This window comes from Muntiacus reevesi, chromosome 5, assembly GCF_963930625.1.
Source record: "Muntiacus reevesi chromosome 5, mMunRee1.1, whole genome shotgun sequence".
NCBI classification, from domain to species: domain Eukaryota; kingdom Metazoa; phylum Chordata; class Mammalia; order Artiodactyla; family Cervidae; genus Muntiacus; species Muntiacus reevesi.
The window spans coordinates 6,529,096-6,557,033 of NC_089253.1; the positions used below are offsets into that span (position 1 = coordinate 6,529,096).

General features: G+C 38.7%; 1 protein-coding gene across 1 annotated transcript in view; it reads right to left on the reverse strand.

The window, feature by feature from the left end:
• Nucleotides 1-17,908: 17,908 nt before the first annotated feature.
• The window catches only part of TYR (tyrosinase), a 110,823-nt gene continuing 100,793 nt past the window's right edge, over nucleotides 17,909-27,938 (reverse strand). Inside the window, exon 5 of the mRNA XM_065936709.1 lies at nucleotides 17,909-18,135. Coding sequence (XP_065792781.1) covers nucleotides 17,909-18,135 — 227 coding nt within the window. The remainder of the gene's footprint in view (nucleotides 18,136-27,938) is intronic.

Here is a 27,938-nt window from a genome sequence, read left to right on the forward strand (position 1 = left end):
AAAAGACACGTGTATCCCAGTGTTCATTGCAGCACTATTTACAATAGCTAGAACATGGAAGCGACCTAGATGACCATCAACAACTGAATAGATAAAGAAGTTGTGGTACATATACACAATGGAATATTACTCAGCCATAAAAAGGAAAGCATTTGAGTAAGTTCTAATGAGGTGGATGAAAATAGAGCCTGTTATACATAGTGAAAAAGTGAAAGTGAAAGTTGCTCAGCTGTGTCCAATTCTGCAACCCCGTGGACTATAGCGTCCATGGAGTTCAGGCCACAATACTGGAGAGAGTTGCCATTTCCTTCTCCAGGGGATCTTCCCAACCCAGGGATCAAACCCGGATCTCCCACATTGCAGGCTGATTCTTTACCAGCTGAGCCACAAGTCAGAAAGAAAAAGATAAATATTGTATATAATGCATATATATGGGATCTAGAAAGATGGTACTGACGAATTCTTTTGCAAGGCAGCAATGGAGAACAAGACATAGAGAACAGACTTACAGACCTGGGGAGAGGGGAGGGGAGGGTGAGATGTATGGAGAGTAGCGTGGACACTTACACACCATATGTAAAATAGATGCCCACCGGGAGTCCGCTGTGTGTCTCAGGGAGCTCTAACGGGCTCTGTACCAAACTAGACGGGTGGGATGAGGAGGGAGATGGGAGGGAGGGTCAAGAGAGAGGGGATATACACCTATGGCTGATTCATGTCGATGTTTGACAGAAAACAACAAAACTCTGTAAAGCAATTATCCTTCAGTTAATAAATAAATTTATAAAAAGTTAAACAAAGAATCCTTCATTCGTTTTTTCTGTTGGTTCCTCAACTCAGCTACAGATTTTAGAACCTTGACGTTCTGTGCTATATGCAGCACACGCTGTGTGTTCTCAGTCAACCAGTCGTGTTTGACTCTTTGTGGCCACTTGGACTGTAGCCCGCCAGGCTCCTCTCTCCATGGGATTCTCCAGACAAGAGTACTGGAAAGGATTGTCATTTCCTCCTCCAAGGGATCTTCCTGACCCAGGGATTGAACCCACGTCTCTTGCGTCTCCTGCACTGCTGGCAGATTCTTTACCAGTGCACCACCTGGGTCCAGGCTCTGCTTCTTATGTTTCCCAGTCACCTTCTGAATTAGCCTATTATCCTTGGTTCCAAGTTTTCCTTTCCCCTGTGCTTGGGCAAATCATCCATGCACCGGCTCTGCTCAGCAACAGCCCCTCTGCGCCCCGGGTTGCAGCTGTTGTCTGTTGTTACAGTAGTTGTAAGTACACATACCAGTGTACTACAGAATCAGATATCTTTATGGCAGGCTGTTCAGTAGTTTATTTACAGAGGAAGTGATGCTGCAAGTACAATCGAATCTTCTTTTCTTTCCCTGGTAGTTCTGTTCTATAAAGATCACACAAGCACACACACTGAATTCGTGAATACCAAACCTTTGCTCCCAATTTAGTTCTTGTGAGCATCTGATCCCAATGTTTTTATCAACCAGTCAATACATGACCTGTATGTTTGTGTGTTTCTAGTTAAAGACACTTTATTTAATATATATCATTGATTCATTAGTGTTGAATTCACAGCCAGCAGCACTTATAACTCTTGCCTGAATGAAGGTTGTCTAACACATGTATATTCTCCAGAAGGCACATCATGGATAGATTACGAAGGTTTTATTAGGCCTCATTTATTATTAGTTCTCGTGCATAATTGCTCGGTCATGTCCAACTCTTCGTGACCCCAATAGATATGTTATTATGTGTAAAAAGTGTGCATAACTTATGTTCAGCAAAGGTTAACTTGGCCAGCCTGAGGCTGCTGTTTTTCATATGAAGTCCTTCTTGCAGGATTGGCCATCTATCTGGGAACCTAAATTTCAGGAGCATTCCCACTACCCTAACTGCTAAGAGGGACTCAGTGTAACTAAACTTTTGTGCAAACAATGAGGTTTGTAGTGAACACTTGCTTTCCTTCTGAGAGCCTGGAGTTTTGGTGAATGCTGGGCAGAGGTCTTATGTGATCAACCCTCTATAAAACCCTGGACACTCTCTAATGACCTTCACTGGCTCATAATATTTCACAAAGTTTGTCACAACTTATTGTAGGAGAACTTATGTGTGTCTTATATGATCTTGCTGGGAGAAGACTCTTGAAAGCAAATGCCTGGTTTCCTCTGGACTTCACCCTACACACCTTTTCCCTTGGCTGATTTTGCTCTGTATCCTTTTGCTGTAATAAATTTTACCTGTGAGTGCACTTACATGCCGAGGCTTGTGAGTTCTAAATAAGAAAATCATGAAACCTAAGTCACACTGGGCTCCTCTGCCACAACCTGCCTGACTCTTAGTACGGTGGGTGCCCACTGGTTTTGTACCTGAGGAGTTAACTAACCAGATTACTTCGATACAAGTTAGGCTGAAATTGTGGGTGTGAATCCCATGGATTTGGAGGGCCGACTCTGTTCCTGTGCCACATTGTACGTGAGGAGCTTGAGCATCTGCAGGTTTTGGCGTCCATGGGGGCTCTTGGAATCAATCTCCCATGCACACTGAGACCATGATACCTTGTATTCTCACTGTTCTATGTGCCTGAGAGGGAAGTGGATGTAGGACCTTTCCCCTACCCTCAGGTCTCCCTTCCATTCATAGAGCTGACCCCCTTGCTGTCTTCTTTGTTTTATCTCTTTTCTCTGTTTACTTTCTTTTTTTCCATCTGACAGATTAAGAGCAGTAAGTAAGTCCAGATTTGGACTCATCCTTTACTAACAGTTGAAGGCTCCATTTGGGACCGTTTCTTAAACCTCATGTACCAAACGAGGTTTACCAGTAAACTCCAAATTGGAGTTAGACACTGGCCCAGTTACTAATACCACTTTCTCTCCTCTTCTAATATTGTGTACTGCATAGACCTCTTATACCTTGGGAGGAAAGCTATGACCAACCTAGACAGCATATTAAAAAGCGGAGACATTACTTTGTCAACAGAGGTCTGTCTAGTCAAAGCTCTGGTTTTTCCAGTAGTCATATATGGATGTGAAAGTTGGACTATAAAGAAAGCTGAGCGCCAAAGAATTGATGCTTTTGAACTGTGGTGTTGGAGAAGACTCTTGAGAGTCCCTTGGACTGCAAAGAGATCCAACCAATCCATCCTAAAAGAGATCAGTCCTGAGTGTTCATTGGAGGGACTGATGTTGAAACTGAAACTCCAATACTTTGGCCACCTGATGTGTAGAGCTGACTCATTGGAAAAGACCCTGATGCTGGGAAAGATTGAGGGCAGGAGGAGAAGGGGATAACAGAGGATGAGATGGTTGGATGGCATCACCGACTCAATGGACATGAGTTTGAGTAAACTCTGGGAGTTGGTGATGGACAGGGAGGCCTGACGTGCTGCAGTCCATGGGGTCGCAAAGGGTCAGACATGACTGAGCAACTGAACTGAACTGAACAAAAACTGACATGCAAAAATAAGGGATGCAAAGCAGAGGCAATGTGGGATTCCAGCCATTTTTTGATCCTCTTTGAAAATTATTAAAATACTCCCCAAAGCACTAATACTCCTGGTCTGTTTCCTTCCTTTTTCTTTTCATCCTCTTCTTCAACCTATTTGTTTTAATATTTCCTTTGAGTGGATTGTGGTGAATGTAATCTGTGTTGGTAGAATTAGCTGTTTTTTAAGATATTCCTTTTTCTCTTTGTTATCTTCCCTGTATTCTCCAGCCCATCACTTTATTTTTTTATTCCCATTTATTTTTATTAATTGGAGGCTAATTACTTTACAATATTGTAGTGGTTTTTGTCATACATTGACATGAATCAGCCATGGATTTACATGTATTCCCCATCCCGATCCCCCCTCCCACCTCCCTCTCCACCCGATCCCTCTGGGTCTTCCCAGTGCACCAGGCCCGAGCACTTGTCTCATGCATCCAACCTGCAGCCCATCACTTTAAGTGATTAAATCAAATCTCTTTTTTGATTTAAGATTAAGTCAGATCTCTTAAATCCAACTGTGACTTACAGAAGGGATTACATTCCCAAGAAAAACAGGTTCTACCCCATTAGCCCCTCTTTATTACACTTCTGAAAATCACTACTTACCAGTTTTCCCACCAATATTTGACTTACTTCAACACAGAAGACTCACTATACCTGAGACAGTAGTTTTAGTCATTACACAACACGGTGATTCTGTTTTGCTTGCTTATCAGATGTTGTATTTTTGGTATTATACCCTAGCAAGGAGCCTTTAGGTTCCTGTCAAGAGGAAGGCTGATGATTCGTTTCAGCTGACTTCATAGATTGGTGTCTTTCTGGACCTACAGAATTCCAGCATTGGCCATATAATGCAATATGGAGTTGGAATTCCTTTTGAGACAAACCCCCTGAATTTTAGACTCTTATTGCTTAAGTTAAAATCTTACCTCCACTAATGTGAGCTCTGTAATGTGGGCTGTTTTATAAGAAACCTTTTATCAGCTTTAGTTTTCCTATTTGTAGAATGAAGGTTAGATAAGTTAATAGAGGTGAAGTATTTAGGGACACTGAGTAAGTACTCATTGCTATTAATAATAGCAATAATTTTAATAAGTACAGAAAGATAAGTATGAAAGTCTAGAAGCAGGAAGGTATGAATTAAAATTCCCGGTTCCACATACTTACTAGATTTGTGACTTTTGGGCAGGTGTTTTTTGTTCACGTTTTTTCCTTATTAAAATTAAGGTGAAAATCCACTTTTAGGGTATGTGAGAACCAGAAATTATAAAATAATATTGTTTAGAATTATGTCTAGCATAAAATAGATAAAGAGGTAACTATTGTAATTATTGTGGGAGAAAATAAATAATATAAAGAAATCAGGTAGTAGACCACTGATAATTCATGCCTTTTCTGTATTATCTTATTTATGAAAATGTGCTTTAAAATATTGCTCTGAGGTGATTACATTTCCATTGCAATTATATAGTTATTTGTCAACTTCCCTGTCAGCTCCACTAATTATTCATTTCTCCAATGAAGTGCACAATCTTAGGGTCTTAATCGTCTTTGTATTCTAGGTCTTAGCAAAATATCTGATCCTCAATACATTCTCAGTAACTGTTTGCTAAATTAAATCTAATTCTCATTGTGCTATTACAACTAAGAAGCGTAACTAATAGGAAATATCGGGTACTGTTAGGACATATTCATAAGCACAGAAAGAATTCTAAACTGGATGTCCTCAAGAAAGAAAGTTATTATAAAGAAAAGTTAGAAGGAATCAGTTAAAAATTTATATGATCAAAAGATTATGTTTTTAGCACTTACGCATTAATTTTTTGAGTAATGAAGAAAAAGATAGTATCAGACTTAAAAACCTGAATTTAATTTTGATTAGTTTTCTCTCTTCCTTATGGCACCAGGTCCTTTTAAGTTTTTTTTCCTTCTTTGGAATTTCTTGCCTCTGTCCTTTTCTTGTTCCATATCCACCATCTTAGTTGTAGATACAACCTCAACACCAGCTCACTGACTCAGTGGTCAAAATATAAAACAGCATTAAATTTGAGATTGCTCACATAACAGAAATGATTTTTCCATGAAAGGATTTTATTAAAATATTAATATCACTATCTCTCTGCCTTCTCTGTTACTTAATACCAATAACTACAGTCAAAATTCTTTTAGGCAGCAACTGAGACGTATCGGGCTTCCCAGGTGCCTCAGTGGTAAAGAAGCTGCCTGCCAATGTAGGAAGCTCAGGAGACATGGGTTCCATCACAGGGTCAGGAAGATCCCCTGGAGAAGTAAATGGTATCCCACGCTAGTATTCTTGCCTGAAAAATACCATGGACAGAGAAGCCTGGAGGGCTACAGCCCGTAGGGTCGCAAAGAGTCGAACACAGCTGAGCAACTGGGCACACACGAGATGCATCTTAATGAGAGTTTTCCAGGATGCTCATCGCAGTGATCTATGGCTGTCTGAGGATCAGGAGAGCATTGTTTACTCTTGCTGTGCTGGAAATACCTCTTCTTATCAAAGGAAACAAATTCAACATTCTCAAACACACTCCTTTCTGTTTTGTTTTCAAACCTTGATTCAAGACACACTAGTCATTAAATAACCAGAAAGATTAGCTTAAATACATTTTATTCCTTGAATTTTTCTTGATGCTAACACATACACTACAGATACTACACATGATGCAACAGATACTAACAGATGCTAACACATACACAGATGCACACACATACACAACACACAGTAACACACATATGGCAATAAGCTATACCAACATGGAATATTAGAAAGTACATGAAATTTGGAGTCAGATGTGGGTTTGGGTCACAACTTCATACTAGCAGTACTACCTTGGGCGTAGCCTCTTGGCATTCTAGTTTCCTTGTCTTTCAAGGAAAGTAAAGATAATACTAAACTTACAATTTTAGTGACAGTGGAATGAGATCAAATGCATTAAACACCAGATGCTGACATATCATATGATAAAACTCTATCTAAATATTAAGTCCATAAAATCTTTCAGCTTCTTTAATTCTTTTCCATTGACCATAAGCCAAATCTGCTATATGTTTATAGCTTGTGTGTATATTTCTTACATTTCTTCATGGACTCTAAGCATCTGAAGGGCAGAACTTCTGTCTATTCATTTCTGTATCTGCACAAATCCAAGCTTGGAGATGCCTAATTTCAGCTCAAGCTTTCATCCATTTCTTTCTACCAAAAATTGTTCTGAATTAAAGTTTTTTTTTTTAATACATGATTTCACTATTGTTTGTCATTAATGGCCTTTTCATCATGACTTGTCATGCAATAGAATCTCCAATAGGAATGCCCACCATCTATATCTTAGAATGTGGTCTTCTAGAACCACTAGCAGTTTTATCACGTTGTTATGCTTTCAGTTCCTGCTGAGAATCTTTTCTGCAAGCATTTCTGTCTTCTCAGGGTCACTCTTTTCACCAAGTTCAGTTCTCCATCTTCTTTTATTAGGGGTATTTCTTCATTTTAGTCAGGCGTGACTTTTTCTAGAGCTATCAGCAGTCATTACTTTATGGAAGTTCTCAGTATGCTGAAGTGAAGCTGATCTTACTTTCTAAGGATAAACTGTTTCTTCTATTTTTATTTTTCTCTACTTGCTGAAGTGCAACCTTTTGTGAGTTGCATTCTTATTCTTCCATTTACCCTCCATCACATGCTTACCAGGGGTCAGGCACTAGAAATATCATGTCTGAAAGTCACTGCAGGCCTTGTCTTCATGGAGTTTATAGTTTGGTGGAAGAAAATACATTAAACTTAATGCACACAAATAGATATATAATGAAAAGTATGGTAAATTCTATGAGAGGAAAGTAAAATATGTGATAAGAGGTTAAGAAAGAAAGATTGGAATTAGATTGGGAAGGTATTTTGGAGAAAGTGGCATTTAAGAAGAGATCTAAAAATATGAGTAGGAATTTGAGAAAAGTGTGGGGTGAAGTGAGAGGGCGGTCCTAAAGTGGCAGAACAAATCACATGTTTAATTAGCTAAAAACATGTTATGTGGTTAGAGCATTGCAGGAAATGTGCAGACTTGCATGAGATAGACTGGAAAGACTGGCAGGGGCCACATCAGGGAGCTCTTTGTTGAGTATTTGGAATTTAACTGGAGGAAACTGTTAACCTTCTAAAGGGTTATAAGCATGCTGACAACAGTCACTTCAGTCATTATGTGTATTAGAAAAAGGTGGATGAAGAAGGCAGAATCCAGTCAAGAGGTGATTGTAGTAGTTTCAGCAACAGATGATGATGGCTTAGACCAGAACTAAAGTAGAGATTTATGGCCCACACTAGATGAAAGAGCAATGTCAGAACTTCGATGGCTGTTGGTGAAGGGACGATCACAGAGCAGGTCAGAATGGATGTCACAGATGAGGCTAGGAAAACCACCTCTGGTTTCATTGCATGGTAAGGCTTCCAGAAATCTGTTTGCCAAGATGATAAAGAATTGCTGATGAGAAGGACACTCATATTGTTGAGATGCTCAGGGGTGTCTGTGCTCTGGAAGTCAAGGCTAATTGTAGGAGATGCAGTTTTAGAATTGGTATCACTGAACTGGTATCACTGAACTGACACAGAGGGGAGTCATAGGATACTAACACTGTATTCAAAAAAGGATGAAACAGGGACATATGACCGTGGGATCCAGTGGTCTGCCATCAAGAAGCCTCTGGCTTGGCAATTTGATGGTGAATGAGCAAGTCCAGTAGCTGTGGCCTGAGAATGGTCCTGAGCATGAAGGGCTTAGTCCTACCAGGTGTGATGGCGTTTGCTCTGTCAACTTGGCTCTGATGAGCCACAGTTCCCTGAGTGCCCTGTCTAGGAAAGGGAACAAAAGGAATATTCTCTCAGAGAACTGGAGGAAGTATTTTGTAGCATTCATACATTCTCTCCAGTTAGTCAGTCAAATGTTAATCTGAGTACCGCTGTGAAGGGATTTTGCAGATATGATTAAACTTTCTAATCAGTTGATTTTGGGTTAATCAAGAAGGAGATTATTCTGGCAATCAGTTGTAAAGCCTTTTTCTATAGGATTTTGGACTTTGCTGAGTAAGAGATTCCCCTTTGTGAACAAGTTTCACCTCATGCTGTTCGGGTTCCAGCTTGCTTATCTTCTCTTTCTAACTGCTTGCCATAAGGATTTCAGATTTATTTCATCAGTCTTGCCTTGCTGTATAAGACAATCCCTTATAATAAACAAATAGATAGATAGATGGAGAGATAATAGATATTCATCTTAGTTGCAGAGCTCCCTGCAGGGTTGACTGAGCATTCTGTTGTATTACATTTTCTCTTATTTCCACATCCTACTTCCCTTTCTCTCTTAGAGGTGGTAATCCTACAAGTACCCCCTAGCAAAACTCCTGCATGAAAACTTGTCTTAGTCCATTTCTCAGAGAACCCCAACTAAGAATTCCCCCATATTTAGAGGAAGAAGAGTTGAACCTTCTTTTCTTGAAAGAAAAGCTGGGAAGTAAGAAAGAAAATCACAAACAGATTGTCTCCCAGAAACCACAAGAAAATGGTTCAAGAGGAGAGCAATAAGAAGTTTTAATGGTGCCCAAATATCAAGCAAATGCATCATGAAAAGCCCTCTGATATGGCAATGTTGAGACCATTAGTGACCTTGGTAAGAAGCTTCATGGAGAGATGGGGACAGAAAGTAAGTTGGGGTGTACAAGTAGTACATAAGAGACAAAGAGAACACACGTTTAAAACAGCTAAGAAGCTTGACTGTACATAAGAAATAGGGGGAAAGTTGAGTGGAAATGATATCAGTGGAGAGCAACTTTCTTCTTAAGATGAACATGTCTAAATACGGAAGGGATAAGGATCCTACAGAGTGGGAAGAGCTGAAGATGCAGGGAAGGATGAGGAAAACTGATGAAACAAAGGCCCCGGGAAGTTCAGGAGGGTTGGGATCTCAAGATTATAGAGACATGGGACAGGAAGATCACGTACATAGAAACAGCAGGGGTTAAAAAAAAGAGGAGTAAAACTGAGATATCAGACATTTATAGAGTTTCTGGCAAAAGAATAGAGGATTTCCTATTTGGCAGTTTCATGTACAAACAACAAAAACAACAAGAGTTTCATATACTTTATTCACAAAATTTAATATTGTGAGTATGATATTAATATCATATATACCTGTAACTATATCTATAGGTATGTTTATATTTATATCAGTACCAAAGATCTTTATATCTTAATAAACTGGCAAAAAAGTGAAATTAGCAAGAACGCTTATGAACTATTGTCACAATTGTTAAGATATAACTCTTTCATGATTTTATAACTACCTTCCCTTCAGCTACTCTGAATTTCTTGATTTGGTTTAAGGCCAGGGACAGCAAACTTTTTTCAATAAAGGGCCTAATAGTAAATACTGTTGGTTTGTGAGCCATATGGTTTCTTCAGCAACTATCCAATTCTATCACTGTATCATGAAAACAGCCATAGACAGTATGTAACATAAATGAATGAGTGCAGCTGTGTTCCAATAATATTTAACAAACAAAAACAGATGGCAGGCAGGATTTAGGCCATGGGCCATCACTTGTCCACACTTGCTTTTATCCATGCCATGATTTTGTTGAGACCATCAACCATCTCATCTCACGGGTGATTTTGATGAGTTCAATTCAGTGATCAGTTTATCTTTGAAGTCTTCTATATTTCCCAAGATCATATTAACTGTGTCTGTTCCCTAGTGGCTCAATGGTGAAGAACCCACCTGCCATTGCAGGAGACGCGGGTTCCATCCCTGGATCAGGAAGATCCCCTGAAGAAGGAAATGGCAACCCACTCTAGTATTCTTGCCTGGGAAATCCCATGGTCAGAGGAGACTGGTGGGCTTCAGTTCAAGAGGTCACAAAAGAGTCGGACACAACTTTGCAATGAAATAACAACAGCAAATGGTATTATTATAGTATTCTTAAAATACCTATAATATCTATGAAATACTTATTATGTAATAATTTATGTATTTTATTCTGATTTCACTGAGAATGGAGATCAAATCTTATTAACCTTTGTATCCCTAGCACAGTAACAACATAGAGTAGAAGTCCTACAAATAATTGTTCATTGAATGAATGAATAAGCAAAGTATGAACTGTTACTGTCCAACTCAAATAGAAGTCCATCCTGCTAGGGCAGTTGAGATGTTTATTAGATTCAAGTTCAGTTCCACACTCACAGGTGGTTTAATAGCCACAAGTGTTTTATGAACTGTGAGCTTGTTACTGGCATGATGTATATTTCTATATCCCAAATGCTTCTCTGTCTTAAGGTGTACACTTCTGTTTATCATGATGCATGTGTGTGCTCAGTCATGTTCAACTCTTTATGGTCCTGTGGACAGTAGCCCGCCAGGGTCTTCTGTCCATGGAATTTTCCAGGCAGTTGCCATTTCCTACTCCAGGGGATCTTCCCAGTCCAGGGATTGAACCCACATCTCTTGCATCTCCTTCATTAGTAGGCAGATTCTTTACCACTAGCACCACCTGGGGAAGACCATTTATCATGATATCATTTCATTAAATAAATTTACTATATTCATATTATGCAAAATGATTTTGCAGAAAAAAATGTATGATTATATTTTGTCTCTCTTTTTTTAAAGACAGTTAATTTGTGCTAAGTTAATGTGCTCTATGAGAATTTGATAAATAACACTTATTGAGTTCTTAAGCTGTTATTCAGTTGCCCAGTCATGTCCAACTCTTTGTGACCCCATGGACTGCAGCACATCAGACTTCCCTGTCCCTCACCATCTCCTGGGGTTTGCCCAAGTTCATGTTCATTGCATTGGTGATGCCATTCAGCCATCTCATCCCTTGAAGCCCTCTTCTGCCCTCAATCTCTCCCAGCATCAGGGACTTTTCCAATGAGCCGTCTGCATCAGATGACCAAAATCCTGGAGCTTCCTCTTCAGCATCGTTCGTTTCAGTGGATATTCAGCGATATTTCAGTGAATATACTTAAGATTGACTGGTTTGATCCAGGAGTCATCTCCAGCACCACAATTCAAAGACATCAATTCTTTGGCATTCTGCCCTCTTTATGGTCCAACCCTCACAACCGCACATGACCACTGGGGAGGCCATAGCCTTGACTATACGGATCTTTGTCAGCAGAGTAATGTCTCTGCTTCTCAACACACTGTCTAGGTTTGTCATCCTTTTCCTGCTGCTAATAAATGCTTGTGTTATTCTCCAGACTGTGTTAAGGAACATTCTATTATAATCTACATTTTAAAAATGCAAAAACCAAGGAGTGTAGAGGTAAAATGATTCAAACAAGGTCATACAGTTAATGAGACTGAGCCAGGACTCAAATTGAGAGAGTCTGACATCAGATCCCATGCATTTTAAAGGTTTTCCTGTATCTTTAATGTATTGAAAATCACAGCCTGTGCCATGTTAATCACATGCGAAGAACAATTTATCATCTGACCAATTCTTGTTAGTTTTTAGGTAATATTGTAGACAGAATAATGCTTTTTTCCATCTCCCCTCAAATGTCCCTGCCTTAATCCCCAGAACCTAGGTACATGCTACTAACATAGCAGAAAGGGCTTTGGGGATATGATTAAAGTGAAGGACCTTGAAATGGAGTCTCTAGGAGTACCAGGTTGACCCAAACTATTTTGATTGCTTAAAAGCAGAACACTTTTCCTTGTTGCAGTCAGTCAGAGAGAGAGAGATGTGATTACAGAATAAGGATCAAAGTGAGGCAATGCTATCTGTCTTTAAAGAGGGAGGGAGGGGGCCGTGTGACGAGGCATGCAGGTGGCTTCAGGATGCTGAAGAAGGCAAGGAAATGAGCTATTTCCTGGTGTCTTCACAAAGACCGTAACCTCACTGCCCTTTTGATTTCAGCCCTTTGAAACCTGTAACAGTAGAACCCGCAGTTCCGGTCTACTGAATTACAGGATAACAAACCTGCGGCACTTTAAGTCACTGTGTTTGTGGTTATTTACTGCACTAGCAATGTTGCTGCTCAGCTGCTAAGTCATATCTGCCTTTTGCGACCTATGGATGGCACCCTGCCAGGCTCCTCTGTCCATGGGATTTCTGAAGCAAGAATGCTGGAGTGGGTTGCCATTTCTTTCTCCAGGGGATCTTCCCGACCCAGGGATCAAACCATATCTCCTTCATTGGCAAGCGGGTTCTTTACCACTGAGCCACAGGGAGCCCCGTGCAGTAGCAACAGAAAGCATATAATCAGCAACAGAGTTCTCTCCAGAATTAGAGAGAGGAGAGAGGTTTTCATCCTTTCTGTATTTTCTCTCTGTCTCCCCTTCTCCCTCTCTCTCCACACATACATGAACACTCACACAGACACATCTATCTTTATAATTCCTCTGGCAAGAATGTTTTCAAATGACATGATTTGATAAGGAAGACTGACCAAATTCAGGTGGTGCTGATGGTAAAGAACCTGCCTATCAATGCAGGAGACATAAGACACTGGGGTTTGATCCCTGGGTCAGGTCAGGAAGATCCCCTGGAGGAGGGCCTGGCAACCCACTCCAGTATTCTTGCCTGGAGAATTCCATGACAGAGGAGTTGGGCAGGCTACATGGGGGTCACAAAGAGTCAGACGTGGCTGAAGCAACTGAGCACGCATGACCAAATTCCAGGCAGAATGCAGAACTTTCTCAAAGAGCAGTAAAAACAAGTGGTTCAAACTTGTCTTGGGCTTGATTTTCAGGTCCTTTCCAGCCTTCCCTACCCTGTCACATGATCTCCTGTCTATCCTAATCGCTAACCCTGACTCTGTTTTGATTCAGACTATTTTGATGCCTTGGGCTTATTCTTCCAAGTATGGATTCCTGGTTTTGCTGTTTTCATTCCTATATGATTCTGAAAGGTACGCACATGTTTCTACATAGCCAAGATGTACTCATTTCTAAAAATATCTTACCTGAGAACCAATTTACATGCATGTTTCTCCCTACCTTTCTGAAATGGCCTCAGTCTGTTTTCTTCTGATTTTAATGAGAGAAAATGCTCATTACATAAATGCTATTATTTGAAAAAGTTTCATGAGAAGAAGCAGCAAGTAAAGTGGCAATTAAGTCTTCAGTTCCTCTCAGAGAGACTTGCAACACCTTTTTCTTCTTCTAAGTTCTTCACCTTTGCATTTTCTTCTTCATTCCTTTTGATCTCTTATTTTTAGACTCCATCTCTTTGCATTTTTTGATCAATGCAACCCTTTTCAAAAGCATATGACAATTCATTCAAATGCTTTGACCCAGAGATTCTACTCCTGGAAAACAAATGAAGTGAAATAAGATGCAAAATGCATCAGGATATACATTTATAGCAATAATTTAGAGCTAGAGGAAGTCTAAATATTCAGGAAAGACAGTTGATAAAGTATGACATGTCAACATAACTGAATAACAAATAATGAAATTTATAATCATGAAGAAGAACTGGATTCAAATCCCAGCTAAATTACCTAAAATATTGAACACATATGTAAATAGGGAAGGCAAGTTTCCTGCTTAAGCCATAGTCTCCTCATTTAAAAATATGAATAATACTCTCATACTGACAACATGAAGATTAGATGAATTAACATATGTTAATATGCTGTGTTTATCACAGTTCTTGGAACATCATAACCACTCACTGCATTAACATCATTACTATTCATTTTAAAAGAAGAAATTAGAAATCACCATTAAAAATGATTAAAAAACATTACAAGAATTGGTAGATTAACATGAAGTTATAAGAATATTGCTATTAAGAAAAGAACTCGTGAAACAATTAGATAAACATAGGCTATCTAGAGTTTTAATAAGGTTTTGATTTAAAAGAAAATACTTAAAAGATTTCCTACAATTTTAAATAGCTGAAGAATTTGAAAGCCCTTAAGTCCTCCAGTGGTTGCCAAAGGCAATTTTATATTCAATATATTGTACAAACTGGCAAATGCTTTTGAAAATAAGCAACACAAAGTTAAAAAAACTCTTACTTGCATTTTAGCAGCTTTCAGAAGGAGTCTAATCAGAAGGCCAGTGGACCTTTGTTCTACTGACATGCCCTCCAAAATAACACAAGCTCACAATAGGTGGCCCCAATGAGGCCTTTTTTTATGATGACAAAGAAAACTGTTCCTACAGATCAAAGCCCATATAAACAAAGGAAAGGCTATTTTAAAACATTCACAATCAAAGCCAGTTGTCAGCCAGCAAGAGACACTGTTGAAATGACTCGTACCCATCACATATTTATTTCTACAGATGGAGAATTATACATTTGACTTGTTGGAAAGGTTGGGTACTAAAAATAGTCTTTAAAAAAACTAAGGCACAGAGAGAGGAACAAAAGGAGAGGCAGCTGCTTATTTCTTTCTCTGTAACAAAATGTGACTTCTAATGTAGTAATGGAAAAACAGCAGAGCCCCAAACGAAGCAATTTAGAAAATCCACACTATAAAATAAAGCCACAGAATATAATGCTGATTAGCATTTAATGAAACTGCCAAGTATCTTAAAATATCAGTTATGTAATTTTGGTGTCTTATTGAGAAAACCATGGAGTCAGTGTGGTGGTGGTTTTATCACAGATGTTGTTGCTACACAAGTGGATAACCTGAGCCTCTAGAGAAACAAAATGATATTCTGCGCTGAAGCTCAGTAATAAAAGAGGGAATTGCCTTGTGATAAGGAAGAGAATGAATTCATACAGATTCCTTCAGCAGCAAGGAAAATTCCTTGGGTAGATTTTGATTCAAGATGCTTTGTAAAAATGATTTAAAATGTCACCTGGACTGAAAATTTCTTTCAAATCAAATTTAGCTAAATAATTATTTTGCATTCTGAGATCAGACTAAAGGCAACCACAATCACTATTCCTGTTTCTCGAGAATTTTCTTCAGACCTCATCAAAATTTATTTTGCCACTCTTTGCTCTGTTTTACTAGTTTCTGTTCTTTCAAATTTTGGTGTTAGAGAAGATTCTTGAGAGTCCCTTGGACTGCAAGGAGATCCAACCCATCCATCCTAAAGGAAATCAGTCCTTAATATTCATTGGAAGGACTGATACTGAAGCTGAAACTCCAATACTTTGGCCACCTGATGCGAAGAACTGACTCATTAGAAAAGACCCTGATGCTGGGAAAGATTGAAGGCAGGAGGAGAAGGGGATGACAGAGGATGAGATGGTTGGATGGCATCACCAACTCAACGGACATGAGTTTGGGCACCTCCAGGAGATGGAGAATGACAGGGGGAGCCTGACATGCTGCAGTCCATGGGGTCACAAAGAGTTGGACACAGATTAGCAACTGAGCAACAACAACAGCAAAATTCCTCCTCAAATGTTATTGCTAATTTATTTTAAATATTGTAGTTCTGGTTCTGTACCAAGTGGAGGACATAAACCGTAGTATTTGCCCTCTAATCCCACAGACCTTCCTCTGTGTTGATAAATAAACATGCTGCTACCCATCCCTGACCTGATTTTCTCCTCTGGGCATCAGAAATTAGATAAGCCAGCAAATGATGACTGACAGCTAAAGTGAGTTAGAAGATGAATGTTGCTATATAAACTGAGTTTATTAACTATTAGTAATCTCTGAGAGTTGATGGCGTTACGTCAATAATTGTAAATTTTTATTTGTTCTAGATGAAAATGAGCCCAAATCATCTGACCAATGTATATAGCAAGATGATTTTTACTTTTCTCTGAATTTCTAAGTGCATTCATAAACAATCTGAATGCTACATGGCAGGCTTTATAGGAATTGTAGGACATTTTAATTGAAAGGTACCATACAGGTCAATGGGTCCTCTCTTAAATACCATTCCAGAGATGTAGAGGTTTAGGTGTCAGACTCAGGTGGATTTCTGGAGCTTGGATTGGATAATTCTGTTTTAAAAGCATGGCTATCTCAAGAGAGAGAGAATGAAAAGACAGCGTTTAGGGATGAGACTGGAAGTATAAGTCAAGTAGTCAAATGGAGATATATAACTAAAATTGCTGAGCAATTAAATGCAAACTAGACATAAGGGAACTAAAAGAGACTAGGGATTCAAGCACAGAGCTTTCGAGTGTGGATAAGACGGTAGAAGATGAAATCTGGTGAAACACCCTGAAATACTGTGGCAGAGTCAGAAGGACTTTTTCTAGATCACGTTTGCCCTCATTTCTAAATTGGGAGTTGTTATAAAGCCCTGGGCCAATGTAAATAAGTATGACTATAGACTCAATTTGCCTATAGACTATTTATAGAATTCAAGTCAAATTTGTCATCCAACCTCTATGTAAAGAACTCTAGTGGCAAACACTTATTATTTTCCAAAAATGTCCATTTTGGTTTTGGAAAACTCTGAATATTGGACAGTTTTTCCTTTTATTATACCCAAATGGGTCCCTGATAACTTCCACCCACTTGTTCTAGTTTTTTCTGCTGTACATAACAATAATAGGAATGGAATATCAAATGGATTATTTTTAGAAATTCAACTGGACCAAACATTCAAGTAGCAATAATATCTGGACATCTTAATTTAAGGTCTTAATCACCAGGAAAAACAGAAATAAGCTATTTTACTAAAACTACAGAGAGGCTAATATTCATGTAATTGTTCTCTACTAGCAAATGTTTCACAGCATTTTAAACATTCTCTAATAAAATTAAGTCCTTTTTAGAAGATATTTTAAAAGCATTATAATAAGATTATTATCTTTTTTGTCAACACATTTAGTGTGGACATCTTGAGACAAGTACTTAGTTTGATTCTTTGCAGGAGAAATGTCCTTGCTGTCAATGACCTTCAAATGTACAGTCATGGCAGGAACTATGGCAGGAAAGGTCTGAAGACTATTTTCTACTTGAAGTTCATAACATATTTTGGAGCAAGAATGTAAAATATAAGGGGAACATTATACTTTCTTAAGATAATTGGAATGTATTTATCAAGCTCAAAGGAGTCAATCAGTGTTAATTTGTTGCTATTTTATTAAAATCAAAGAAAGGGGATAATAAAAGGAACAAGTCATTCCACAATCAAGAGGAAAAGAATCACACACGTCCCCATATTTTACAAGAGCACTTTCATTCAGATACATCTAGCAGTTACTTATTACCAATGGGCATCCTTTCCTTAGAAATAGGAACTTGAGGAAAACTCTTCAGGGAATGATCTAAATCCAGCAAAGCAAGCACAGGTGGCTTCTGCCTGAGTAGGAGGAGGGGAACATTTTGTACTGATAACAGTTCTGATAAGGGTCTCCGTAGACACATGCCAAGGATTTCCACTGGGACATCCCCTGGGGACTTTAACATCATTTAAGTTATAACGAAGTCAGGTTTTTTGCCCTAATTCTATTGCCTAAGCCTTTCATAAATGGCTCTGATACAACAAATTGTGGTAATCTTCTTTTTCCATGAGCAGGGGCTGCTTTTCTTCAGGAAGCTGGTTTCTCTTTCGACGACATAACAGTCTAGTAAGTCCTCCCAGCACAGCAGTAAGGACAGAGCCAACCACAGCTGCCCCAATGAGCCATGGCCAGATTCGACGTGCTTGTTCTAAGTAGGGCTTAATGTAATCTTGAAAAATGTCCGGTTCTGAAATAGAAAGACATCCCAATGTTTTTACTATCATCACCATCACCATCATCCTTGCTCCATACTTTGGAGTCAGAGGCTACGTTTGAATCCCAGCTCTGCTACTTACTAGCTATAAGAGCTTGAGAAAGTTACACCTAATACCCCAAGGCTTCAGCGTCTTCAACAGAAAATAGGAAAACAATGCCACCTTGTTTGGATGTTTCAAACTTCATAGATAGTATCTGATCTGTAAATTGTATAGTGCCTGCTCCCTGCCAGCTACTCTAACTCCTCTAGCTATTTATTGTTATTTGACTCTATATTTGTAAATAATAGGCAAATACTACTATCTCTTAATTTCTCAAGTTTATCTCTGGGGTTTGTCATGCATAAGCAATGATCTTAGTTCTCTCGCAACTTCCATTTTCTCCATCTTTTCAGTATAATGATATCATGATTTGGGGCCAAATCCACATCTAGGACTTCCACATTCTAGGACTTTCATTATTTTTAGTATTTAAATTTGATTCACAATTGAACCTAATAGTATTCTATGGTTACATTATGATTACATTTTCTTTCTCACATCATTTTCCTCTTGGAGTTAATGATTTATTATATATATATACATATATATATATGTATATATATATTTGCTTGATTTTAAAGGAAACATCACTATTTACAAGACACTCTAAAATATCCATTTTGTGATACAAAGGAAAGAAGAGAGTGTATCTTGGGCTTACCTTGCAAAAAAATATGACTATGTGACTCAAGTCTTAAGCAAAAGTAACACATATAACTTTGGGGTGGTTCCCTTAAAAAGAAAAAGTATGCCTTCTCCTTTTCTTTTTTCTCCTTTCAACTAATCCAAATAGCATGTTGATGAGCCAGGACAGGTCATGTGATCAAGGGTAAACCCTAGGTCTTATAGAACTACAAGAAAGCAGCAGCTCTGGTCCCTGAAATTATGGAGCATGTATTTGACTATATACCAACACTGCTATTTGAACAATAAATTAACTTATCTAGGCCACGGATATTTGAGCCTATATCTGCTCCCCAACCTTACTTTCCCACTGTTGCTGATGCGGGAACTGTAACAGCTTTTTTTATAACCTATTTTGTTGGCTAAAATTGACTAGTTCTGAGTGAACCACTGACTCAAGATGGGCCAATCAAAATTGGCCATTATCCAGAATTCACTGTGCAGAATTGAGTCCAGTGACTAGGAGCTGGTAACAGTCTTAGTGCTAGAGAAGAGGGGTGGTGGGGGAGAATGAGAATGGGAAAGAGAGAGAGAGAAGATGAAACTTTAGACTGCTTTGTTTCCTGGTTCCTACTGTTGCTCAGTCTCAGCTACATTTTTGTCTTTTTTACATTTCTAGTGTTCATTCCTTCCTTGGGTTTTGTAAACCAATAAATTATCTTTTTATGTAATCTTGTTTCTATGGAGTTTCTGACATTTGCACTTCAAAAAGTCCTAATTATTTTTAAAGGTTAATTAGATTCCTGCAATAATAAAAGATGGAGTAAGTACCTTAGGATACTCTGAAGTTACAGTTATATGAAAGCTATGTTATCATAAAAATTTACATCAACCAAATAAAAAGAAAATGAGTATTATTTTATAAAATATCTAGGAAAGAATGGGTAGCAACGTGTTGTGAAATGTAAAATGAGAGTCTCAATGTTCACCATAAACTCAAGAACTCAGAACAATTAAAGCAAGAGACTGTTAAAAATTAATTTTATATTATATTTCAATCTTCATTCAAAGGAGAAAAACTGGCATTTCCCAGACTTAAGTGTGACTACAGAGCTCAGACGCTGTCTGTTTCCCCTGTTACTTTCTGCATTTCTGTCCTTCGCACTGCCTTTTGCCAGCTGTCACTAAGATACTTCTAACATTCTTAGGCTCCATTAAGCATAATTTGAAAAATATAGCCAGTTAATGTTTCTCTTCATCATGAAGGGGCAATAAGCTGCAAAGAATTAATGTTATAAAGTAAATAATAATAAAAAATTATAACTTTGGATTAATATTAATTTAAATCTAAGAAATAAAAGCTAACAAAATTAAAATAAATTTTAAAATGTGAAAAGTGTTTTCATCAAACATAAAAGTTAGTTTTAATGCAGTTAAAAATCATATTGAAGATGAGACTACAAATGCTTAGCTTGCATTGCTATTAATAGCTTCAATATATAGTGTATTTTAACTGTAACAAAATGGAGATACACAGAGGTTACGTAATAATTATGATTTTCTTTATTGCTTGCTGCTCAGCTCAAATGCTTTCAAAATTTAAAAATATTATTTCTTTACCTGTCCTTCTGCTTTCCAGCTTATGCTATTGTTCCTCTACTTTGGTTCGTTTCAAGTGGTCTTAAATTTTACTGTCACCAGTGGACTATCTTCTTTGAAACAACCTGTATTTCTTACTAGCTTCAACCTAAACTTTCGACTTTTCATTCTCAGTTATTTGTTTTTCAGTCTCAATAGTGCTTCTTTAAATTATTTCTCAATATCAAAAGTTTTCTATTATTTTTATCTACTCAAAATTTCATCTTTCTTTATACTTACTCTCTATAGAATAATCTTATAGTTTCCTATTTGTTTCATGCTCTGTCATTTCCAAAGCATATTCACATGCCCGTTTATCTATACAAGAAATGCACAAGGTAGTTAAGAATCATTATTCTAATTTAATGAATTCCTAATCTGCAGCTTAGAAAATTTGCCTGTAATATTTAGACTCTTCAATGCATCTGTAACCCTTGGTATGATGCCTTTCACATAAAAAGTAATTTATAACTGTTATTTATTATTCTTATTCCATACTGTTCATGGGGCTCTCAAGGCAAGAGTACTGAAGTGGTTTGCCATTCCCTTCTCCAGTGGACCACATTCTGTCAGACCTCTCCACCACGACCCAGCTGTCTTGGATGGCCCCACACAGAATGGCTTAGTTTCACTGAGTTAGACAAGGCTGTGGTCCATGTGATCAGACTGGCTAGTTTTCTGTGATTGTGGTGATGAAAAGGCAAAAAGATAGGACACTGAAAGATGAGTTTCCCAGGTTGGTAGGTGCACAATTGCCTCAGGAGATCAGTGGAGAAACAACTCCAGAAAGAATGAAGGGATGGAGCCAAAGCAAAACAACAGCCAGTTGTGGATGTGACTGGTGATAGAAGCAAGGTCTGATGCTGTAAGGAGCAATATTGCATAGTAACCTGGAATGTTAGGTCCACGAATCAAGGCAAATTGGAAGTGGTCAAACAGGAGATAATAAGAGTGAGGACTGACATTCTAGGAATCAGCGGACTGGAATGCGTGAATTTAATTCAAATGACCATTATATCTATTGCTGTGGGCAGGAATCTCTTAGAAGTAATGGAGCAGCCATCATAGTCAACAAAAGAGTTCAAAATGCAGTACGTGGATGCAGTCTCCAAAACGATAGAATGATCTCCGTTCGTTTCCAAGGCAAACCATTCAATATCATGGTAATCCAAGTCTATGACCTGACCAGTAATGCTGAAGAAGCTGAAGCTGAACGGTTCTATGAAGAACTACAAGACCTTTTAGAACTAACACCCAAAAAAGATGTCCTTTTCATTATAGCAGACTGGAAAGCAAAAGTAGGAAGTCAAGAAACACCTGGAGTGACAGGCAAGTTTGGCCTTGGAGTACAGAATGAATCAGGGCAAAGGCTAATAGAGTTCTGCCAAGAGAACGCACTGGTCATAGCAAATACCGTCTTCCAACAACACAAGAGAAGACTCTACACATGGGCATCACCAGATGTCCAACACCGGAATCAGACTGATTATGTTCTTTGCAGCCAAAGATGGAGAAGCTCTATACAGTCAGCAAAAACAAGACTGGGAGCTGACTGTGGCTCAGATCAAGAAATCTTTATTGCCAAATTCAGACTTAAATTGAAGAAAGTGGGGGAAACCACTAGACCATTGAGGTATAACCTAAATCAAATTGCTTATGATTATATATTGGAAGTGAGAAATAGAGTTAAGGGACTTGATCTGATAGACAGAGTGCCTGATGAACTATGGATGAAGTTTCATGACATTGTACAGGAGACAGGGATCAAGATCATCCCGAAGAAAAAAAAACTTCAAAAAAGCAAAATGGCTGTCTGAGGAATCCTTACAAATAGCTGTGAAAAGAAGGGAACTGAAAAGCAAAGGAGAAAAGGAAAGATATACCCATCTGAATGCGGGGTTACAGAGAATAGCAAGGAGAGATAAGAAAACCTTCCTCAGCGATCGATGCAAAGAAATAGAGGAAAACAATAGGATGGGAAAGACTAGAGATCTCTTCAAGAAAACTAGAGATACCAAGGGAATATTTCATGCAAAGATGGGCTCAATAAAGGACAGAAATGGTAAAGACCTAAGAGAAGAAGAAGATATTAAGAAGAGGTGGCAAGAATACACAGAAGAACTCTACAAAAAAGACCTTAATGACACATAAAATCACGATGGTGTCATCACTCACCTAGAGCCAGACATCCTGGAATGTGAAGTCAAGCGGGCCTTAGGAAGCATCACTAAGAACAAAACGAGTGGAGAGGATGGAATTCTAACTGAGCTATTTCAAACCCTAAAAGATGATGCTGTGAAAGTGCTGCACTCAATATGCCAGAAAATCTGGAAAACTCAGCAGTGGCTACAGGACTGGAAAAGGTCAGTTTTCATTCCAATCCCAAAGAAAGGCAATGCCAAAGAATGCTCCAACTACTGCACAATTGCACTTATCTCACACTCTAGTAAAGTAATGCTCAAAATTCTCCAAGTCAGGCTTCAGCAATACGTGAACCATGAACTTCCAGATGTTCAAGCTGGTTTTAGAAAAGGCAGAAGAACCAGAGATCAAATTGCCAACATCTGCTGGATCATCAAAAAACCAACAGAGTTTCAGAAAAACATCTATTTCTGCTTTATTGACTATGCCAAAGCCTTTGACTGTGTGGATCACAATAAACTGGAAAATTCTGAAAGAGATGGGATTAGCAGACCACCTGACCTGCCTCTTGAGAAACCTGTATGCAGGTCAGGAAGCAACAGTTAGAACTGGATATGGAACAGACTGGTTCTAAATAGGAAAGTAATACATCAAGGCTGTATATTGTCATGTTGCTTATTTAACTTATATGCAGAGTACATCATGAGAAATGCTAGACCGAATGAAACACAAGCTGGAAACAAGATTGCCAGGAGAAATAGCAATAACCTCAGATATGCAGAGGACACCACCCTTATGGCAGAAAGTTTAGAAGAACTAAAGCGTCTCTTGATAAAAGTGAAAGAAGAGAGTGAAAATATTGGCTTAAAGCTCAATATTTAGAAAACTAAGATCATGGCATCTGGCCCCATCATTTCATGGCAAATAGATGGGAAAACAGTGGAAACAGTGTCAAACTTTATTTTGGGGCGGCTCCAAAATCACAGTAGATGGAGATTGCAGCCATGAAATTAAAAGACACTTACTCCTTGGAAGAAAAATTATGACCAACATAGACAACATTTTAAAAAACAGAGACATTACTTTGTCAAAAAAGATCCATCTAGTTAGGGCTCTGGTTTTTCCAGTAGTCCTGTATGGATGTGAGAGTTGGACTGTGAAGAAAGCTGAGCACCGAAAAATTGATGCTGTTGAACTGTGGTGTGGAGGAGACTCTTGATAGTCCCTTGGACTGCAAGGAGATCCAACCAGTTCATCCTAAAGGAGATCAGTCCTGGGTGCTCATTGGAAGGACTGACGCTGAAGCTGAAACTCCAATACTTTGGCCAACTCATGTGAAGAGTTGACTCACTGGAAAAGACCCTGATGCTGGGAGGGGTTGCGCGCAGGAGGAGAAGGGGACAACAGAGAATGGAATGGTTGGATGGCATCACCGACTCAATGAACACGAGTTTGGGTAGACTCCCGGAGTTGGTGATGGACAGGGAGGCCTGGCATGCTGTGGTTCATGGGGTCACAAAGAGTTGGACATGACTGAGTGACTGAACTGAAATAAACTGAATTTTTATTTCAAAATAGTTCTAGTAATAGTTCAAATGAATCAGCTTGCAATAAGATTTTATCTCTTTTAAACTTGGTTTGGTCACTGATTTTGTTCAATTTTCTCTTCTGGATTCCCAGATTCTTTCCTTCTATGCTCCTTTGTGACACTTGGCACAATTACCTGTGTGTATATTTATTTATATGTGTGTCTTATTTTCCAGACTTGATCACAAACTCTTGACAGCAAGCAATGTATCTTTATTTATCTTTCATTCTTCTATTCATTTATTTATTCATTCATGCAGCAACAGTTACTGAGACACAATACATGCCAGGTGGTGGTTTACACATGTGAAAGGATCAGAGCCCCTGCCTGAAGGAAACCATAACTGGAAGAGGAGACTGACAAGCAAAAAAAATGGTTTAAGAACAATGCTGTTCTAATGAAAGTATGTAAAAGATACAATGGGATCATAGGGAAAAGTCTTGTTCTATCTGTCTTTTGAGTCAGAGAAGGCATCTCAGGAGACTATCCCACTGAGTAGAAAAATGAATTAGAACTTGAATGTAGGATGCTGATGGCAAGCCATCCCTGGCAGAAGGAACAGGATTTACCTTTACATACACGTGGCCAAGCTGAGACAGCTCAGTTCAAGTGCTCAGTCATGTCCAACTCCTTGTGACCCCATGAATCACAGCACGCCAGGCCTTCCTGTCCATCACCAACTCCAGGAGATTACTCAAACTCATGTCCATCAAGTCGGTGATGCCATCCAGACCTCTTGTCCTCTGTCGTCCACTTCTCCTCCTGCCTTCAATCTTTCCCAGCATCAGGGTCTTTTCCAATGAGTCAACTCTTTGCATGAGGTGGCCAAAGTATTGGAGTTTCAGCTTCAGCATCAGTCCTTCCAATGAGCACCCAGAACTGATCTCCTTTAGGATGGACTGGCTGTATCTCCTTGCAGTCCAAGGGATTCTCAAGAGTCTTCTCCAACACCATAGTTCAAAAGCATCAGTTTTTTGGTGCTCAGCTTTCTTCACAGTCCCACTCTCACATCCATACATGACCACTGGAAAAACCATAGCCTTGACTAGACAGACCTTTGTTAGCAAAGTAATGTCTCTGCTGTTTAATATGCTATCTAGGTAGGTCATAACTTTCCTTCCAAGGAGTAAGCATCTTTTAATTTCATGGCTGCAATCACCATCTGCAGTGATCTTGGAGCCCCCAAAAATAAAGTTTGTCACTGTTTCCTCTGTTTCCCCATCTACTTCCCATGAGGTGATGAGACCAGTTGCCATGATCTTAGTTTTCTGAATGTTGAGCTTTAAGCCAACTTCTTCACCCTCCTCTTTCACTTTCATCAAGAGGCTTTTTAGTTGCTCTTCACTTTCTGCCATAAGGGTGGTATCATCTGCATATCTGAAGTTATGGATATTTCTCCCAGTAATCTTGATTCCAGCTTGTGCTTCTTCCAGCCCAGCGTTTCTCATGATATACTATGCATAGAAGTTAAATAAGCAAGGTGACAATACACAGCCTTGACGTACGCCTTTTCCTATTTGGAACCAGTCTGTTGTTCCATGTCCAGTTCTAACTTGCTTCCTGACAGAGGCAGGTCAGGCGGTCTGGTATTCCCATCTCTTTCAGAATTTTCCACAGTTTATTGTGATCCACACAATCAAAGGCTTTGGCATAGTCAATAAAGCAGAAATAGATGTTTTTCTGAAACTCTGTTGGTTTTTTGATGATCCAGTGGACGTTGGCAATTTGATCTCTGGTTCTTCTGCCTTTTCTAAAACCAGCTTGAACATCTGGAACTTCTTCAAATCCCACGTGTGGAATGAAATATTCCAATTACTGTGCATGCCTCCTCCTCTCATTTTTTAAAATTAATTTATTCATTTTAATTGGAGGCTAATTACATTACAATATTGTGGTGGTTTTTGTCATACATTGACATGAATCAGCCATGGGTGTACATGTGTCCCCCAACCCAAAAACCCCTCCCACCTCATTCCCCATCCCATCCCTTTGGGTTGTCCTGGTGCACCAACTGTGAGTGCTCTGTTTCATGCATCAAGCCTGGACTGTTCATCTGTTTCACATATGGCAATATACATGTTTCAATGCTATTCTCTCAAATCATCTGACTCTGACCTTCTCCCACAGAGTCCAAAAGTCTGTTCTTTATATCTGTCTCTCTACTGCTATCTCACGTATAGGGTTGTCAGTACCGTCTTTCTAAATTCCATATATATGCATTAATATACTGTATTGATGTTTGTCTTTCTCACTTATTTCACTCTGTATAATAAGCTCCAGTTTCATCCACCTCATTAGAACTGAATTAAATGTGTTCTTTTTAATAGCTGAGTAATATTCCATTGTGTATATATACCACAACTTTCTTATCCATTCATCTGCCGATGGACATTAGTTTGCTTCCATGTCCTGGCTATTGTAAAGAGTGCAAGGAAACAATCCCATTCACCATTGTGATGAAAAGAATAAAATTCTTAGGAATAAATCTCCCTAAAAAAACAAAAGACCTATGTATAGGAAACTATAAAACACTGATGAAAGAAATCAAAGATGACACAGATGAATAGAGAAATATACCATGTTCATGAATCAAAGAATCAATATAGTGAAAATGAGTATACTGCCCAAAACAATCTATAGAGTCAATGCAATCCCTATCAAGCTACCAATGGTATTTTTCAGAGAACTAGAACAAATAATTTCACAATCTGTATGGAAATACAAAAAACCTCAAATAGCCAAAGCATCTTGAGAAAGAAGAACGGAACTGGAGGAATAAACCTGCCTGACTTTAGACTATACCACAAAGCCACAGTCATCAAGTCAGTATGGTACTGGCACAAAGACAGAAATATAGATCAGTGGAACAAAATAGAAAGCCCAGAGATAAATCCACGCACCTATGGACACCTTATCTTTGACAAAGGAAGCAAAAATATACAATGGAGAAAAGACAATCTCTTTAACAACTGGTGCTGGGAAAACTGGACAACCACCTGTAAAAGAATGACACTAGAACACTTTCTAACACCACACACAAATATAAACTCAAAATGGATTAAATATCTAAATGAAAGACCAGAAACTATAAAGCTCCTAGACCAGAAACTATAAAACTCCTAGAAAACATAGGCAAAACACTCTCTGACAAAAATCACAGCAGGATCCTCTATGACCCACCTCTCAGAGTAATGGAAATAAAAGCCAAAATAAACAAATGGAACCTAATTAAACTTAAAAACTTTTGCACAATGAAGGAAACTATAAGCAAGGTGAAAATAGTCTTCAGAATGGGAGAAAATAATAGGAAATGAAGCAACTGTCAAAGAGTCAATCTCTAAAATATACAAGCAGCTCATACAGCTCAATACCAGAAAAATAAAAAACCCAATCAAAAAGCGGGCCAAAGAACTAAACAGATATTTCTCCAAAGAAGACATACAGATGGCTAACAAACACGTGAAAGGACGCTCAACATCATTCATTATCAGAGAAATGCAAATCAAAACCAAAGTGAGGTGCCGTCTCACACTGGTCAGAATGGCTGCTATCAAAAAGTCTATGAACGGTAATTCCTGGAGAGGGTGTGGAGAAAAGGGTGTGCCATAAAACCTACTAATCCCACTGCTGGGCATACACACTGAGGAAACCAGAATTGAAAGTGACACGTGTATCCTCTCATTTTTAAAATCAAATGTCAAGTCTTTTGGAATATATTAGACGAAGGAAGCTCTTAGCAAA